This window comes from Asterias amurensis, chromosome 4, assembly GCF_032118995.1.
Source record: "Asterias amurensis chromosome 4, ASM3211899v1".
Lineage (NCBI taxonomy): Eukaryota > Metazoa > Echinodermata > Asteroidea > Forcipulatida > Asteriidae > Asterias > Asterias amurensis.
In genome coordinates this window covers 12,756,258-12,774,730 of record NC_092651.1, presented here as the reverse complement: position 1 = coordinate 12,774,730, position 18,473 = coordinate 12,756,258, and the positions used below count along the sequence as shown (strand labels likewise).

The 18,473-nt window shown below is 38.7% G+C and overlaps 2 protein-coding genes across 4 annotated transcripts in view; one reads left to right on the top strand and one right to left on the bottom strand.

Annotated features, from left to right (window-relative positions):
- Window positions 1-343: 343 nt before the first annotated feature.
- On the bottom strand, window positions 344-3,202 carry LOC139936003 (cytochrome b-c1 complex subunit 8-like). The gene is made up of 3 exons (XM_071930697.1): window positions 3,092-3,202; window positions 1,797-1,962; window positions 344-1,443 (listed from the first exon to the last, which is right to left on the bottom strand). The coding sequence occupies exons 2-3, from the start codon at window positions 1,954-1,956 to the stop codon at window positions 1,349-1,351; spliced, it is 255 nt and encodes an 84-aa protein (XP_071786798.1). The 5' UTR covers window positions 1,957-1,962; window positions 3,092-3,202; the 3' UTR covers window positions 344-1,348.
- Window positions 3,203-3,510: 308 nt separating this feature from the next.
- The window catches only part of LOC139936749 (probable phosphorylase b kinase regulatory subunit alpha), a 36,243-nt gene continuing 21,280 nt past the window's right edge, over window positions 3,511-18,473 (top strand). For 2 of the 3 annotated variants that reach the window (XM_071931657.1, XM_071931655.1), the window contains exons 1-13: window positions 3,511-3,676; window positions 6,988-7,146; window positions 7,679-7,895; window positions 8,480-8,562; window positions 9,071-9,151; window positions 9,873-10,013; window positions 10,478-10,636; window positions 11,135-11,353; window positions 12,184-12,370; window positions 13,559-13,693; window positions 14,131-14,240; window positions 15,216-15,360; window positions 17,950-18,045. In XM_071931657.1, coding sequence (XP_071787758.1) covers window positions 3,599-3,676; window positions 6,988-7,146; window positions 7,679-7,895; window positions 8,480-8,562; window positions 9,071-9,151; window positions 9,873-10,013; window positions 10,478-10,636; window positions 11,135-11,353; window positions 12,184-12,370; window positions 13,559-13,693; window positions 14,131-14,240; window positions 15,216-15,360; window positions 17,950-18,045 — 1,810 coding nt within the window. In that variant the 5' untranslated portion in view covers window positions 3,511-3,598. The remainder of the gene's footprint in view (window positions 3,677-6,987; window positions 7,147-7,678; window positions 7,896-8,479; window positions 8,563-9,070; window positions 9,152-9,872; window positions 10,014-10,477; window positions 10,637-11,134; window positions 11,354-12,183; window positions 12,371-13,558; window positions 13,694-14,130; window positions 14,241-15,215; window positions 15,361-17,949; window positions 18,046-18,473) is intronic. The other variant, XM_071931656.1, reaches the window with a different exon arrangement.

The following is an 18,473-nucleotide window of genomic DNA, read 5'->3' as shown; positions in this document are numbered from 1 at the left end:
CCCGCCCCAACACTGATAAAACAAAACTAACATTCCCCCGGATTTTTTTCCCATTAGTATAATATAAACGCCCTAATGTTCTTGTCCCTTTATCAAGCAGTGTAAACCCTGCTTACTTTGGTTTGGGCAATTAACTACCTGTTCACTGAACATATAAATAAGCACCACATTCGATGAATATTTCTTACAAATGTCAATAAAGTTTGTATCCCCATGAACTCAAAATGTTAATGTAAAGTAGGAGTGCCTTCAATATATTAGATCAATTTAACATGTTAGATTAGTTCTCATAGGGTCCGTAGATTTGTAGCAATACAACAAAATAATTTTATAACCCAACACATTTTTCTTGTGAACAAACCAAACACTTTATTTCACTCTTAAATTATACAAACTGAAAATAAGCTTTTATGATTGAAAACAAGTTGGAAGGATATTTTGGCTGTACAGGTGTACGTCTAACGAGTTCTATAAATGTCACAAACCTAATCAGTGAATTCAAATTCTAAAAGGTTTTCAATGTTTCTTGAAATCACACACTGATGTTTGTAGTGATTCTTCACTGAATTGTCTACATGTGGAAGTTGATTCCAGAGTAGTGTTTCTTGTTTTTTTTACTTTTCACATCAGAACTATCGTCAAACAACTCTTCATCGAACTACAAAATTTCTTAAGATACGATGTGTACTATGCTTTTTGATGAACAGAGAGTTTCGTAGAACAGTTTTGTTTTGGTTATGTGGATTTTTTTTTTTAATAGCTTTTGAACTTTGTATTTAAATCAATCTATAAACTTATCCCATTAAAAAACAAATCAATGCAATGGATGCATCATTTCCACTTAAACGGAAAAGAAATTAAATACTATTAATTAAGACCGTTAGTCTCATAGAACATCTCACTGTACAACTCTGACAACCTGACTCATATCGCAGACCAGTACCATACTACCACCATCTTGGTTTGGTTCCCTGTATCCAATACCAGTAATGGATGACAATAGTCATTGCACAAAAAGGAACCTGACTATTTGTCCTTACAGCCTCGGTGTGGTTACATTGAATTAAGTGGGGGGAAACTAAAATAGCTGCACCATGATAATGGTCTATTGAGTAAGCCACTGTGTTTGGTTACTGAATGTAGGTAAACTCATTATTAAACATTTTTGCTGAAGATTTATTTTGTTGATAAAGTAATTCATCCAGAGAAACTGTGCACTGTGACAAAACAAAGCATAGTTTTTCATGAACGCTGGGTTCCAGTTCCAGTTTCAATCCAAATGGATTCTAGTCCTTGGGAGTTCTAATTCTTGCTGTTGCACACATCTTTGGAGGTGGCTTGGAGACCTTTATTCATCATTGGCAAACACTGATGGATCCTTTCTCTTTTGTCTCGCATTCTCGTTCTTGCCGTAGCTATAAACCAGGTAGGCGAAAATTAAAGCTACGGAAAAAAAAGAAAACAGAATAAAGATACAATACATAACTAATTTGTTTCCAATACAAATATAAACTAATATGCCATGGCCACTGTTCCACTATGGACCTTTGCCAAACCACGGCTTCGCCTCCAGATTTGGCTGAGGCTAGTCTTTCTCTCCTGAAGTCGAGCAGAGTATACTCTTCGAAAAGTCGAGACCACAGCGGCTCTTTTCACTCCCACAAAAGAGATTTACACATGGTTGTACCCGCAAGTTTACTATTTATTTATAGTTTCTTCCTACGTATCCACATCATGCTAAGCTTCAAACAATATTTATCCACTAAGTGGTTGAAATCTTGGCGACAGAAACTTACGTGGTGTAACTCGGAACACCTGACCCTTGAACCTTCTCCACATGTTGGGGATGCCTTTGCGGAAGTACCCAGCAAAAGGATTTTGCTCGTAGGGTGACAAGGAATATGTGATGATATTCCTGTACTTGGCAAGCTTGCCAAATATGTGATCTCCTCCCATGGTGATCTGTCATAATGGAAGATAAAACAATGAAAGATAAACTGCCAAAAAACAATGACCTTTGGTGCCTATGGGGCTAACACACACAGTTATATACAAATATAATAATAATTACACACCCTCTTCTACATGTAGTATGTTAACAAAAGACTATAATAGGGAGTGCATAATGTTAATACAAAAAGTCACGCTGTCATAGGCCTAAAATCCCTTAATTGAATTGACATGGTTTGTGAGAAAATGGTGCCGAGACTTGAGTGACCCATCATTGTTGTTCTGACACTTACCACCACGAGTCGTGCACACCATTTCACACAAAAACCAACCATTCATGATTCATCTTTTTATTGTAACTTGTGGACAGGAAGAACTGAACACTTTCATTGCAACAAGCACATTTTCACTCAAATTCCAAACAAATGGAGTGTTTATCACGAAAATCAAAAATATCTTCTCCATGCCATTACGACATCATGATCATGACATGGTCATTTGCAATATGCAAAAAAATGCACACTTTTTTGCAGAACGTTTTTGCTTTGAGTCAGTGCTTGATTGATTGAATGGAAGAACAAGAATCAAGAACATATTATTAGCGAGCAAGCGCAGCAAGCAGTATTGTCAAGAACTTGAGTTGAAGTTTGAACTTGAAATTGAAATTATTGAATAAACAAATAGGCCTAAATTATAATAAACGTAATTAATTTGAATTGTATTGATTTGTGTGATGATGATATGAACATGATCGATGAAGATTGAATTGAAGAAGAGACCTCCTAAAAACCGAATTGGCCTCATCCATGATAATGATACTTTGTTTGTAATGTTCTACATGTTCTAAAAGTCCATGTGCCAATCTGTTCTGTGTAAAGTATAACTCTTATAAAATATATCAACCCTAAATAAATAAAGGGAATTAAAGCCAAGGGCAAATCTGTTCACAGACAGAGCCAGAGACACAATTTTACATCAGGATCATCATGTCCGAATATTGGGCTCCTTTAACTCAATGAGCAAATGTGTGTTGAGACGATCAGCGAGTAAAATATATTTCCATATATTTCCCAATCATACCGGAAGCACAAATCTTTCTATTTGACTTTACGAAAACCGGTATTTCTCGACTTGTTCTTACCTTCGTGATTTTTATTCTGTAAACTTAACAAAAATGGCGTCGATAGTCACATCGACCTCAAAATGAGCGTCACTACAGTTCCTTCGACCCCCATGACCAAAAGTGTATGCTTTTCATGTACAAAAGTAAGACAGTGTACAAACAAAAGTATCTTATGCCCTGGGAACGATACCGTCAATCAGATCCTTCGGCACAGTAGGCTCTTTCACCGTAACAATTGTGAGACGGTTGAATAATTCAAATTAAATTTCAATAATGAGCAAAACCCCCTAAAATGCTATTATTTTAGGTAATATAATGTTATTTTGTGACAGCTTTTATTATTTTAAAATAATTTTACTCTTCTTTATTGTAAATTATAATTATACGTTTTTAAATATTTTCTGGTCACAGGTCATCCATATACTTGCAAATTTGCAGCCCGGCCGGCAGCAGACGATAAAAACAAGTGAAAATGTGGTCTTCTTCACACGGTTCGTTCCTTTTCAAAAGGGATTAAAGTTAACTATGCGGAGCCGAAGTAACTCTGGCGTGCGTCTCGACTATTACCATCGACTTGTCACAAAGACCATCCTTTCTCACCAGGTAAAAACAATACGGAAAACTGACAACTGTCCTGAATTATTTTTAGTTAATAATTTGCATTCACTAAATCTACGTAGTGACGTACCTCTCCTTGGGCAAAAACGTCAGCCAGTGCCATTCTGACCGCACACACTGACCGACACTCCCACTGAGCCAGTGTGACACGTGCGTGATACTGCAAACCACGACAGTATTAAGTAACATGTTGTGAAGCAAACCTTTCACGTATATATATACATGTAGATAGGGATTTATATTATTAATGGATAACTTTCCGTATGGCGCCACCACTTTTTTTACTCATTTTTACAAAAAGGGATATCTCATTGAAGTAAATTAGATACTGTATCATTACTTTTCCTTATTAATTCATTTGTATTTTGTTTACAAAAGAATTTATTAACATGAATGATTAATATTATGTTGAAACAATTAGTTGGACTGTTTTGAACAGTTCAGAGTCTAACCCGTATTTCCGTTACTCAGTAAATTGTCGTTTTTGTAGAATTGTCAGAATTTGTACGCACCGGTCTTCTCCTCAGCATCCGCCATGATGTATTGTAGGTCATGATGATGTCACAGCGATGATGATTTTTACAAGAGGAATGTGAATAAAAAGTTAACTAAGGTTTAAAAATATTAGTTTTGATTGTATTTACAAATTTACGAGTAGGCCCCGACCCGAGAGGGCGCTGTTCATGACGTATTTCAAGGCGCGATATTTGAAGAGAAAATTTGTAGTCAGAGGCCCCCGTACATTACGTCTGGGATCATGGCACATCAAAACAAATTTAGACACGATTTTACACACATACGTACATTGAAACTTGAACATGTTGAACGCCTAGTGGTTTTTACAAAAGCTATTGCTGCTATTTTTATTTAACTATGCGACTTTTTAGTGACCAAATGGGTTGTAAGATGTGGGTCTGCCTACGTATAATTATAGAAATACGGACACGGAGCAGACTGCACGCAAGCACAATGGCTGCTGTATAATGTGCGGACGGTAACATAGGACCTGCACGCACGGTGAATCGCATGCGGTACCAAAAACAAAATCGTGTCACTTGGCAAAAGCTAAAAACATACCCTCAAAGTTCAAACTTACCCCAATTTTTTCACGTTAAGCAAATGCTCCTCTGGGTTCGTCATGTCTTTCAGATACCTTCTTCGATTTCCCACTAGCTGGAAAAATTGTTGGGACGGCGTCGTGTTTAAGAATTGCTCTTCTCGTCATGTCAAATGAGTTGTGTATCCCGGATTCGAAACAAGACGGCTCGAAGTGTTCGCTGCATAGCGCTAAAAAAGACGTCGGACCGGACCACTTTGCTCTAGTTAATCTGACTTTCGCAGCCCACAACCGCCTATACTTGGGATCTGCAGGAAATAGATGAAGACTGACCCCATCTTTAGTTGTTTTGCTGCGTCCAGCAGCAATACAACTGGTCGGCATTGCCGGAAAAATGCCAGAAAAAAAACCTTTTTCGCAGCGTACAAACTCACGTCTTAGAATTACATGTACTTTTGCAAGTGTGTTTATCTACGCATCGAGGCAAAGTCTTCCTTTTCCTACGTCACAAAAGGGGTAGGCGGAGTCAACCCCCCAAGCACTTAATTAATTTTTTTAACATATAAATCGTGACAAACAATTACTCAAAAAATTGTTTTATTGTTAATAAACAAATCCTATTTCCAGGTGCCTTTAATGTACGTGTTGTAAGCTGGTATCTTGACCACCACTTTTTCGTTCCTTATGAAATAAAATAGTATCATTCTTATTTTTATTTAGTTACTCAATCATGTCAATCAAATGAGATATTCCGGTTGGTAAATTTTAATGAAAAGTGGTGGCAGGATACACAGATACGGAATGTTTTCCGTCACTTGACTTTGTTTATTTATTTTTCGAAAAGGTTTCCAAATGTCCTGCCACCACATTTTTTATTTGGTATTAAAATAAACTAAGTCTCTAATTTACCTTTTTAGCAATTTTTGTACAAATAAATGAGAACGTTGTGGCAGGATATGGAAAGTTTTCCAATTGTGCTTTTGAACTTTAGCTGGGAAGCTTTAGTACAATTAAGTACCCACACAAATAATGACCTTAGAGCCATTATACACTTTCGGAACAGAAAAAAAAAAGTTCACAGATTTACAAATAACTTACAGGGTTTACAGAAGGTAATGGTAAAAGACTTCTCCTGAAATATTATTCTACAAATGCTTTCCTTTTTTAGAAAACATTAAAACAATTATCAATTCTTGACATCAAGAATTACGGATTATAGTAAACACATGTCATGACACGGCGAATCGCGCGGAAACAAGAGTGGGTTTTCCCGTTATTTTCTCCCGACTCCGATGACCGATTGAGCCTAAATTTTCACAGGTTTGTTATTTTTGTATATAAGTTGTGATACACGAAGTGTGTGCCTTTGGACAATACTGTTTACCGAAAGTGTCCGATGGCTTTAAAAGTTTAAAATGTACTTGGTGAAGAGCACTAAACTGGACATGCTGAAGACCCTCCTTAGTTTGAATGTAGTTTTTAAAGTCTATAAGAAACATTTGAAGGAGCACCAAGGCCAAGACAAGGGGCATCATACATGTAGGTCATGGTCTAGTTGCGGTAACGTAACCCTCCTGCCGACAGCAGAGCCAGAGGGTTATGAAGCATGCTCGAATGAAAAGGGTGAAATGGTCAAGCACGTAAAATTTCGACAGCTAGTCAACAGGTTTGCTTAATTTTTACCACTTTTGAAAACCACTTTCGCTTCTGCGTCCCATATCCAACGAGGTCGAAGGCCGAGTTGGATATGGGATGCAGACGCGCTATGTTTTTTTCGTAATTCACGAGTGCGCGTGTGATAACAAATTTATCTTCCAGTCTCACTTGCAATGCGCAAAGTTTAAAATTTCAGAGCGTTATTTCACGCCCACAAAGTTTAAAATGTAAGTTTTGCACTGTCCGCATACGGAGCGTGACAAAATGACATTTCAGAATATGCACTGTGTACTAAAAAGTAGGATATAAAACAGAGCTCGTAGCATATATGTTTTTATCTCCCTAGTAGTTCGAACTTCTGATTGGTGGATTAGCGCGTACTGGAAGATAAAACAAAATACATGTTGCTGGAAAATTGCCAACACTCAACAGGCTTCTCATTCAGGCTTCGTCATTTGGGTCATTTTTTTAAAGATGATTGTTGGAACAAAGGGGTTGACGAAACACAGGGGTTTAATACCTGAAAGTTAAGCCTTGCCTAAAGTTAAAAAAATAACCTACAATGTTTGTCACAACCTTACAGAATCCAATCACTGGTTTGCTACCAGCCAGCGCCGATGTGCAGCATGCCTGGGTACGGGATAATGTCTACGGCATCATCGCAGTGTGGGGTCTGGCACTGGCCTACAGGAAACAGGCCGACCTGGATGAGGACAGAGCCAAGGCCTATGAGTTGGAACAGGTAGGGAATATCTATCATTTTTCATTCTCTTAATGGCACTTCACCTTCATACATGTACATCCAAGAAGTCATTCATCCGTACCAACCTATGTACACATGTACTTGACAGCTTCGCTCCACCAACACTCGGCTCTTGCACATTCCACAGACACAACGCTCCTGGGGACACTGATCAGTTTCTGTTTCAGGGCCACACCATTGGAACTACATGTAGCTCCCTCCTAGCCATTTGCAGGAAATACCAACTTCAAATCGTAACTCAAAACTTTTCTTTTTGTCAATGCTTAACTCTGTTCAAATGGAAATCAAGCATCTGAAAGTACACAACTTCGTGTGACAAGGGTATTATTTCTTCCATTATTATTTCGCAACTTCAACGACCAATTGAGTTCAAATTTTTACAGGTCTGTTATTGTATGCATGTTGCGATTTACCAAGTGAGAAGACTGGTCTTTGACAATTACCAAAGGTGTCCAGTGTGTTTAACATCTGTATGAAATTGTAATGTTATCTATCCCTTTACTGTACCCAGCATGTTGTGAAGCTCATGAGAGGGCTTCTCATCTGCATGATGAAGCAAGTCAAGAAAGTGGAGACCTTTAAGAAATCACAGAGCCTCGATGACTGTCTCCATGCAAAGTATGACACCACAACGGGGGAGACGTGTGTCGGGGATCACCAATGGGGACACCTGCAGATAGACGCCACCTCTCTGTACCTCCTCATGCTGGCACAGATGACTGCATCAGGTAGGTTCTTCATGATAATAATAATAATAATGTAATACTAATTGTTTTTATATACCGCTTTACACATTTGAAGGGCGTCTCAAAGCTCTTCGAACATTAGCCCGGTCACTGGGTCATTCAATTCATTCCTCAACCATCTCAGCTCTATTGGGAGTGTACAGCCTGTGCAACAAATTTGAGCTACCAAGCTAAATCAATCACAGGAACCATCTCTGCCCTCACAGGTACCCATTGACCCCCCTGGTAGGAGAGAAGCAATAATAGTTAATTTCTTGCTCAGGGACACAAGTTTCACGACCGGGACTCGAACCCACTCTTATCCACTCAGCCATGACACCCCATTGATAGATCATGGAGTGGTAGACTACTGGATGAAGATTATTTGCGTGTTTAGTTCTATTAGGGTTGGGACATAGCTATTTGTTATTTTGTGACTGTAAATAGTGGGAATACAGTGTTCGACTTTTTAGTCCTATCCTGTAGACAAATGGCCATATACATGTAGGGAGATGTAATTAAGTTTAAAAAAAAGTTCCGTAAACAAAAGCTGACCATGAAATCTTCTTTATTGTTTCGTTCTGCAGGTTTACAGATCATATTCACTCTTGATGAAGTGGCGTTCATTCAGAATCTAGTCTTCTACATTGAGCATTCGTATCGCATACCAGTGAGTATATTCACGAACTGAAAATTTACTGAGAAAATTGGTTTCCCTCACGTCAACAAAATCCAACACCATACAGAAACTTAAATTGTTGTATGAATAAACTTGGATCAAAATTATATATTTTTTTATTACTGGACCTTTCTGCAATGTGCTATTTAAACTTATATCAATAACCAGCAATTGGGACCATAACCAGTTGGCTGATTCCAAATAGTTGACTCTGATAATGGTGGTATGCAAAAGTCATGTTATGAATAATCGGTTTACCAGTGCAATTCTCAGTCCAACAGATTTAAACAAACTACATGCAGTTAGTTTGTTGTGTCTTCCACAGTATTAATTACAAAATCAAGTTGGTTTTGTCTCTAGGTAAAGACACAATTGAAAGTTGCAGTCGCTGGCCAGTCTTCTTGCTTACTGTTGATTGTACTTCAGTTTTTTTTTTGTTTTTTTTTTTGATTTGTTGTTGGTGTGTTTTGAATGTAGATTTGTTGTTATTGATTGACAGGATTATGGCATTTGGGAAAGAGGTGACAAAACCAATCATGGCTTACCAGAACTCAACGCAAGTTCCATAGGAATGGCAAAGGTCAGTTGAGGTCATTATCAAATAAATGGTTAGGGATGAATGCCAAATAAAAGTAGCAGTAAGTCTGGGGTCAAACCGTCTTGTATTTACAGTTCAACGACAAATTACCAGTTGTTTAATTTTGCCTTCCTCCCTTACGGTATCAGGCAAAGCTCTCTCTTACAAGGTTTGGGTACTTTTTGTATGACACAAAACACAATCGTCCACAAATTCACTTCATGCTTAAATGATAATGGTGATAGAAAGTTTCCCTTAAAATATCACTTGCTGAAGTGCTGTAGTTTTTGAGAAATGAGTAACAAAAGTTCCAGAAAATAACTTTGTCTCAGAAAGGCAAAACTTGTTTTAGCAAGTAGTAAGGATTTACATGACTCTCCTGATAACATTGCTCTGTGATTTCACCTTTTAACTCTCAAAAACTTGATGGCTAATGAAGCTGGATTTTCTACAGGTAAATTATATTAAATATTCACAGACTGAGCTATTTTTTTGCTTAAGCAGGTCTATAAGTTTGGGCCCTGGCGCCCATTTCACAAAGAGCTGAGATTGATCTTAATTGAAAATCACTCGTAGTTGCTAATTAAAGTGTGATGTCACAGTACAAATAACTATGGTAATACTGACAAAGTTACCTGTAGATAAACTTAAGTCCTTTGTGAAATCGAACCCTGGTTTATTAAAATTGACTTATCAACATGATTTTGTTGTCTTTATCCTTCAGGCTGCAATGGAAGCATTGAATGAATTAGACCTGTTTGGAGCAAGAGGTGGCCCAGCTTCAGTCATCCATGTCCAGGCTGATATGATTGCTAAATGCCAAGCAGTCTTATACTCAATGTTACCAAGAGAATCAAGCTCAAAGGTAAACAGATTGGAAATAACTTATATTGCACTGGTTGGGGGTTCAAACTTACTCGCATACAGTAGTTTTATATAATGTTTAATGTAGAGCTGCTAAAGCACTCAAAACAATCTTAGCAGATTTAGTTAACCAGCCAGTGATTTGTACAGTTTGGTACAAATTAATTCTTGTTGTGAGTGAAAAAGTTGTTGTGAAATTATTCCTGCTGAGACAGTTTTTTGATATGGGTGCCAGATTTTCAAAACAGTGACTGAACTGTATCATGGATTGATGTTTATAGTTCAGAATTGTTGGCAGGCATGACAGGTGTAATAACAAATATTCAAATTGAAAAGTTATATTGATAAAAACTTCTTTGCAGCCAGAGGCCATATTACATATATAAGACAATTTTTAAGGATAAGAATATTTACCAACAAATATTCATAATTATTATAATTAATTTTTCTTGATTTTTCTTGCAGGAGATAGATGCGGGTCTCCTGAGCGTCATTGGCTTCCCAGCGTTTGCAGTGGATGATGAATCACTCATTAACCTGACTCGGACACACATTATCGACAAACTACAAGGGAGATATGGATGCCGGCGATTTCTCAGGGATGGTTATAAGACAGCATTGGAGGTATGAGAAGAAATTACTCTGTTTATTGGAAAGACTGTAGACTATTAAAGCATGGGTCCCCAGATAAAACTTTTTTAGGCACCCTTCCCCTACATACCTCATCAATACCCCCATGGCACAGTCCCGCAAATGTCTATAGCATTGGAAGTATGAGAAGAAATGACTCTGTTTATTGGAAAGACTGTAGACTATTGTAGCATGGGTCCCCAGATAAAACTTTTTTAGCCACCCTTCCCCTACACACCTCATCAATACCCTAATGGCAAAGTCCCTCAATTGTCTACAGCATTGGAGGTATGGCAAGAAATGACTCTGTTTATTGGAAAGACTGTAGACTATTGTAGCATGGGTCCCCAGATAAAACTTCTTAGGCACCCTTCCCCTACACATCTTATCATTACCCCCATGGCACAGTCCCACAAATGTCTAATGCTCTAACACTGTCGTATGCTATAATACTGCTCATATTCATTCTTTCTTTCCTTTTTGTCTGGTAAGGATCCCAATAGATTGTACTATGAGCCAGCTGAGCTGAAGGTGTTTGAGGACATTGAGTGTGAATGGCCACTATTCTGGACGTACCTCCTTCTGGATGGTGTGTTCAATGGTAACAAGGAACAAGCTGATGAATACGCCGAGGGATTGAGAGACATACTGGTACCCACGAGTGACTCCACTAAAGCCATACCGGAGCTGTACTATGTACCTAAAGATAAGGTATGGGACTTGAGTTGTGATGGTTCAGTCATCAGGATGTGGGTTCGAATCCTGGTCATGACACTTGTGCCCTTGAGCATGGCAATTAACTATGATTGTTTCTCAACAACCAGGGGTGAATGGGTACCCGTGAGGGCAGATATAGTTCTTATGATTTATTTAGCTTGACTGTTCAAACATAATCTTCTCCTGAAGTTTAGAGTATACTGTTCCAACACTGAGACCATCTTAGAACCAACACTTCTCACAAAAGAATTTTATACATGGCTCTACCCCAAGTCAGCCTGAACATCTGACATCACACTTTGGGGCTCTTGAGCCTATCATCAGGATCTTTGCAAATTCACCTTTGACCTTGCATTCATTTCATACGGAGATTTGCAGACAAATCCTTCATACATGTGGACGTACAATGTATATATTGTCATTACATGCATGTTTGTGTACAAGTAAAGTATACAAACATTATGCACACTGCATGCAGACGCCCGAAAGTGCAGCTGACAAACATCTAGAAGGCTTACAAATGTATGTCACTACATGTTTATCCAATGAAATCATTGTATCCAATTGAATCATTAGGTCTGTAGAATCAGTGCTTGTCTTTATCCTTTCAGAAAAACTTTGGTAGCAAACTTGCAGGTAGACTGTTCCCCTGTCTTTATCCTTGCGATAAAGACATGGGACCATTTTATCTGCCTCCTTGAGGATAAAGACACGGGACTAGTATACCCGCATCCTTGAGGATAACAACAGGGGACTAGTCTACCCGCAAGTTTGCTACCAAAGTTTTGTTTGTATCGTGCTGTTTCCTACATTTTCTTTTTAAGGTCGCACTGGAATACAAGAACCCTCATAGCCAAGACAGAGTGGCTGGAGGGAAAATCCCTCACATCTGGGGTCAGGCCCTGTATATTCTTGGTCTTCTACTTCAAGAAGGCTTTATAGCTCCTGGTGAAGTGGACCCACTCAACAGACGAATGTCCGCTGAGCCCAAGCCAGACCTTGTCATCCAGGGTAAGTGAAAAGAAGCAACAATTTTGTTATATCCCACAGATGTTTTTAAAAAATTAAGTAGGAGGCAGATATTTATTTATTTATTTGTTTAAGAATTTTTTAATTCATAAATACCCCAGACAGTTTCTCTACTCCTATTGGTGGAGAGCGCTTAACGTGGGTGTGCATAAACCTTTTGTTAACGCACACTAGAGCTCTGTTTATGCACACTGAGCTGGCTTTCCGCAGGTCGGGCGCGCAAGATTATCTAGCCGACCGCGCAAATCATAGCTATTAGCGCGTAATCTAAGCATGTGAGCGTACACACAAACCACGCGCCTCAAACAGATTCTTCACAAAGTTTAGGAACAAAATATTTCAAACCTCGAATTTTCAATTGTTAAATTGTCTGTTACTGTATGTGTTTACGTTTTTTAACAAAAGGGTATTTACGAATGGTAATAAAAGAGTAGTGACTCGTTCTTCAACGTCCGTTTAAAACCTTGTAGGGTCGTTGTCGTGCGATAAAGGCCCTCGCTTTCGGCTCGGGCCTTTATTACATGGCTGCCGACCCTGCCGGCTTTAAACGTACGATGAAGAACTCGTCGCTACCCTTTTATTCCCTTATTTATCTTTTTCTAAATTCAATTCTTATACATTCATGAATTTAGTCTTTTTTGTAAATTTAAAGATTCATTTATAATATTAGTTTTGTATATCCCTTTCCTTTAATTGGCGTTTCGTCAGCTGTTGGTTTTGACAGTAAATACAAACACAAATACAAATAAAAATGTTTGCAGAATCTTAAGATAATTTGTGAACACATTGCGAAAGTATTTATAGAGCAATGTCTATGATGTCTTAATGTACAAAACTATTTTGGTTAGAACAGAATCTCCTGCCACACAAGCAGTCTTTTGTCTCTACATGTACATGTAGCTACAACCCTACATGTAAGGTCTCTACCAATCTCTTCTTTGACAGAATAATAATTAACAATAATACTAATAATAATGAAAAGTTTTTACAGTGAAGTCTCAAAGCGCTTTTGGAAAGTCGAGAGTGAAAAACCAGGACCGTTGAATACAAAAATTACGAAAAATACAGAAAGAACTTCAACCAACATGCATACAATGAAAAATACAAGTTATTTCACAGAACTAGTATTTTCTTTTATATATATATTTTTATTTCTTTCCTTGTGATTAGTTGCTTTGCTAGCCGAAGACGACATGATTCAGAGCTTCATGAAGAAGCATGGTTTTGACATCCAAACCGTGGAGGAGGCATCCCCAGTTCAAGTTCATCCTGCCCGGGTTCTTACCCGTCTCTATAAACAACTTGGTAAAGTTAGGCTGTTTACTGTTTTATGGTGTTCTGTTATCACCTATAACACAATCCTGTTCCGAAATTATACATACATATAAAGTCATTGCAACAACAAAAATAGTGTTTAAATGAATTGCAAGTTTTAGAATAGCAAGGTTGTAATAATGATCCTATAAGCTAAAGTAGTAGTCCCAGCCAATTTTCTATACCTTCTGCCCGGGTAGTTGTTTAAAAACAAGCAGGACAGTTCTCCCGAGCAATCTGATAAATCTACTCCGCGGTAGTAGAATATAGAAAGACAGTTCCCTAAAGAACAAACTCTACCTGGCAAGTAGATACACATGGTGTTACCGCAAACCAAATTTATATTGATACCTCGCCATGCAATGCCTCAAATTATCAATCATACGGTTGTATTTTGTTATTTGTAATGTATTTTTCCGTCCTCATAGGTCATAACAAGAAGCTAGGTCTGTCGGGAAACGTTTCAAAGGAGAACGGTTTGCTGAGTACCAGTAAACTCTACAACGCTCATGGAGAAATCCTAGCCTTTGTACCTCAGGTATGATTATACAGACTTTTGTAAAGATAAGTAAATGTGCATCATTACTGTCAAGTCTAACCCAATACAACAATGTCTGTTTTGATGCCGTGAAGTGATTTAGATGCCATTTTGATACCATGTGGTCTAGTTCAACGGACCAAGACTCTGGTGTTGTCAGCAGCAGTGTGTGGGTTTGAATCCCGGTCATGAAACTTGTGCCATTAAGCAAAGCTCTTAACCATAATTGCTTCATAAAAATCTGGGAAGGTATTGCATTCTGCTCTACAAGCCAGGCCCCCAGTGAATGATACACATGTTTACATCCTTCCAAACTGTAAAGGTGTAACCGTGTTTTAGCACCAGGATTGGGAACGTTCCCCTGGTGACAGTTGATTTGGGTCCACAGCGCTAATCAGTTAAGTGTAGCCCTCGCCTTGAAGTGGTCGTCCAGCCTTGTGATGTAATGCAATTCTCTCACACACAAAAAGGATAAAGTTTTGTGTGAGTTGGAACGTTGTAAGAATGGTGTATGCAAGATCACTCTTTTTGTAAACGAATGTTACATGATCGATACAGTGCTGATCACCAAGGCTGTAGCTAGACCAATTTTAGTGGTGAGCACCAATGGTGTGCGGATCCACAAAATTATTCATGTTTAAACATGGGGCCATTATTGCTGAAGTGGGGCCAGGTTTCCAAACTTTTAGTGTTGTGGGGCAATGCTTTTAAGTTGGATGGCCTTTTCACTGTGTTCTTTCTCTGTTATCATGGTGTCTCACAGATCAATGCACAGTGGGCAATATTATGAAATCTGTGCTGGGCGGCACAATGAATTTTACTCAAGAGTGCTGGGCAAAATTGTGAGCCCTGTGCAGGCACGCACAGCACTGCCACCGTGGCTTGGTCTAGGGTTAATCAAACCACAATGACTTTGTCTCTGAAGCCCATCTGTTAAACTTCAAACAAACAGTTGACTCCTTTTTTCTTATTTAGTTCTTGGATCAACATCAGTTTTATCTTGCCCTTGACAATGATCTGTTGTCAGACATCTCCAAGACGGATGTCGCCTACCTCCGTTACAACTGGAGGGAGCTCGGTCGGCCGATCATCACCATCATCATCACCCAGAGCATGATGGGTAAGCGCAAACCTTTATTTGTTTACTGATTATTATTTTTTGGGCAATTTCACATATAAATTCAAAAATACAAGATACGAATAGGATAAAACTCTTAAAAACATTAAATAGCAAAATGTATTCATCTGAAAAGGAAAATAAAAAAATAAGAAAGACGGGGGGATAAATCTACATTTAAAAAGGGGGGGGGGGCAGGCAGTAAAAGAAAAAACAGAGTACTAAAGGACTGAGGACAACAGAACGACATCAGTCCAAGAGGTGTGTCAGTCCAACCTAAATAAAGACAGGAGACAAAAGGACAAACATCATCAATAAATCGTGGCAATTTAAGATCGTCAAATGTTGACTTTGTAAAAAGATTTTAACTTGGTCTTGAGAAGCTCTGCATAAAAACTATTGATAATCTACGATAAACTTGTATTGTACTAGAGACGAACTTACAAATTTGTGTCACTGCTAATTTGTGAAAGTTTTTAACCATGGTTATTTTCAAGAAGACTCATTGAGGATCTTCTTAATTATAGTTTTCAAATTCAATTGTTGTGATTCTGTTGTGTTTTGATACTAATGGCTATGCATGTGTCTTGTGAAGCTTTGAGCCTTGTACAAAATGTCTGTATTGTAGTAAGTTGCTGATTGTACTGAGTGTAATGGTTTGTTGAACGTTTTCCTACAAACTCACCAAAACGTATGCCTATTTTCACCTGACGTTGATTGCTTCAATGTTGAACTTTAGCTAAGCAAACCAAGCAGGCTTGGACCAGACACATATACATGTACATACGCACATGTACATACGTGTACATTATTCTCCATCAAAGGCCACAGTTTTGGTTAATGAGTACCCACAAGCTGTGGCTCTCTGACAAAATTCAGGTGAATTCATTGTATAAATCCTGTGGTTACAGTAAGATTTGAAGCTTAGAAGGAAATTAATTGATACATGTCATGCATGTAGGTTATCGTGATATTCACAGAAAGAAATATCATTTCCAAAAAGTAAGAACCAGGTGAGATGTATGTACATTGTACATGTGTACATACATGTATGTAAGTCTGGATGTTTCAAACTCAAAGAAATTCTGAAATGAGTGCAGCATTTCCAGCACAGCATTTCTAGGTTGATCTTTGTTTTGAACTAAGGGAGTTTTACAATGAATTAACCACACTTAATGAATAATGTACTGTATGTAAGCTTACTGTACACTGTAGTGCATGTAATAAGGCTAGCATGTTGTGCCAGCAATGCCAATGATGTTTGCATTTTACACCCTTTTGGAAAGCACAGTTTTGACTACGGTGTAGGCTCTGTCAATTATTTTAAAAACATGAGCTCTGGGCCAGGCCTGTATATGCTTCATCTTTGAAAGGGCAATGACATCAAGGCATTTTCTTATTGTTGGCACCACCCTGTTTAGGAATTAGTAAATTGGGATTAGAGCATTTAAGGGGCACCAAGGCAGTGACCATGGGGCATGGAGGCAATCCCTCCGATGCCTGCAGGAAGTATCAGGCCTGAGCTCTCATGACTCTGGACAGGCTAAAAGGCCTAAGCCAGAGCAGAAGTCAAAGCAGTGGTTTTCATAAAAGGGCGGCATCTACATGTATGCAACTTCCCAGCAGTGTATCTTCTGGTCTTGCCATTCCCAGTGGTGTACGATCTTGCCATTTATTTTCTCATTTATTTTTAATGTCCAAATATGTTGGATATTTAAAGTAGTCCTGAGGTTGATCCCTTCTGTATACAAGACTTAGGCTACCGATACACAGGGTGCACTATCAAAAGAAGTACATGTACATGTAGCAAGTCATAGAGCAACTGGTTCCCTTCTTCGATCTTGTGACATGTCCAACTGTATGCAGTTTAGGGTGGCCATGTAAAAAGACGATTCATTTCAAAAGAAGTTTCAAGTCATAGAGCAACTCAGACTGGTCTCCTCTCATTTTTCTTTGATCTTGGATGCCATGTCCAACTGTGAGGTGACCATGTACACACATGATTCTTTTGAGTGGAGTGCATCAAAGTACTTACAATTTGACATTTATGTGCATACTAAAAATTAAGCGCTCTACAGGTGATCATGAGTTGGTGGGCAACAGTCTGAAGGGGGCATGCGTGCAAATAAGTCACTTTTGGTTAGCCAGTCAGCGTTTTTTTTTTTTTTTTTTTTTACTTTTTGACAGATAGATATAGCATTTTATCACCTCACTTTGCTCACAGTATTGCATCAGTTTTGTTGTGACTTTATGTGTTCAGTGTATTGTCAGTGGCTTACTACTGTATGTCAGTGGAGTCCAATACATGCATGAAGCTTAATTGTTGCCCACCACCCGTGAACACTTTCTTGCCTGTTTCCCTCAAACTCCCTGCAGCTTCAATAAGAACCCCACCCCTTGCCCTTAGCACCGCTCAGCATATTTTGAGCCTCAATATTGCTACCCTGAAACCCTGGTAATCTTAAAACCGTCTTTACAATGTATGTTGCAACCACAAGCATGCTTAGAAACCGGACTTTCGCTTTCTGTTTCGGTGCACGTTTTACAACATTTTTTTATCGTACAAATCCTCCGACACTAAAACCGCTAAAGGACTTCACAAGAAGAGAAGAACTCCAAGCTCATCTGAGAAGGGATCAAATGACGGAGCTGAATCTCCAGAGCAACCCTGTGATTATTTCTTTGTTGGTGAGGGCAAACCTAATAACAATAGTGGCTTCTTTTATAGCACTTGTGACCCTCATGGCGCTTCAACATTATTACCCTTGGTCACTTCTTTTATAGCACTTGTGACCCTCATGGCGCTTCAACATTCTTACCCTTTGTCACTGAGCCTTGAATCATTCCTGAAACCATCTTAGCTCCCTGGGGAGTATACAGCCTGCACCGCCAAGTATGTAGCGCACTAAGCTCCAAGAACCAACTCTGCCCTTACAGGTGCCTACATGTATTTACCACTTGGTGGAAGTGTCGTGCTCAAGGACACAAGTGTCATGATCGAGATTCGAACCCACACTCAGTCCTCTTATCCGCTCGCCCATGACACCCCATAAAATCAGTTTGTCTCTTGTGGATCATGCAGAGTTAAAATGATGCGTTTAATTCCAAAGTTTCCG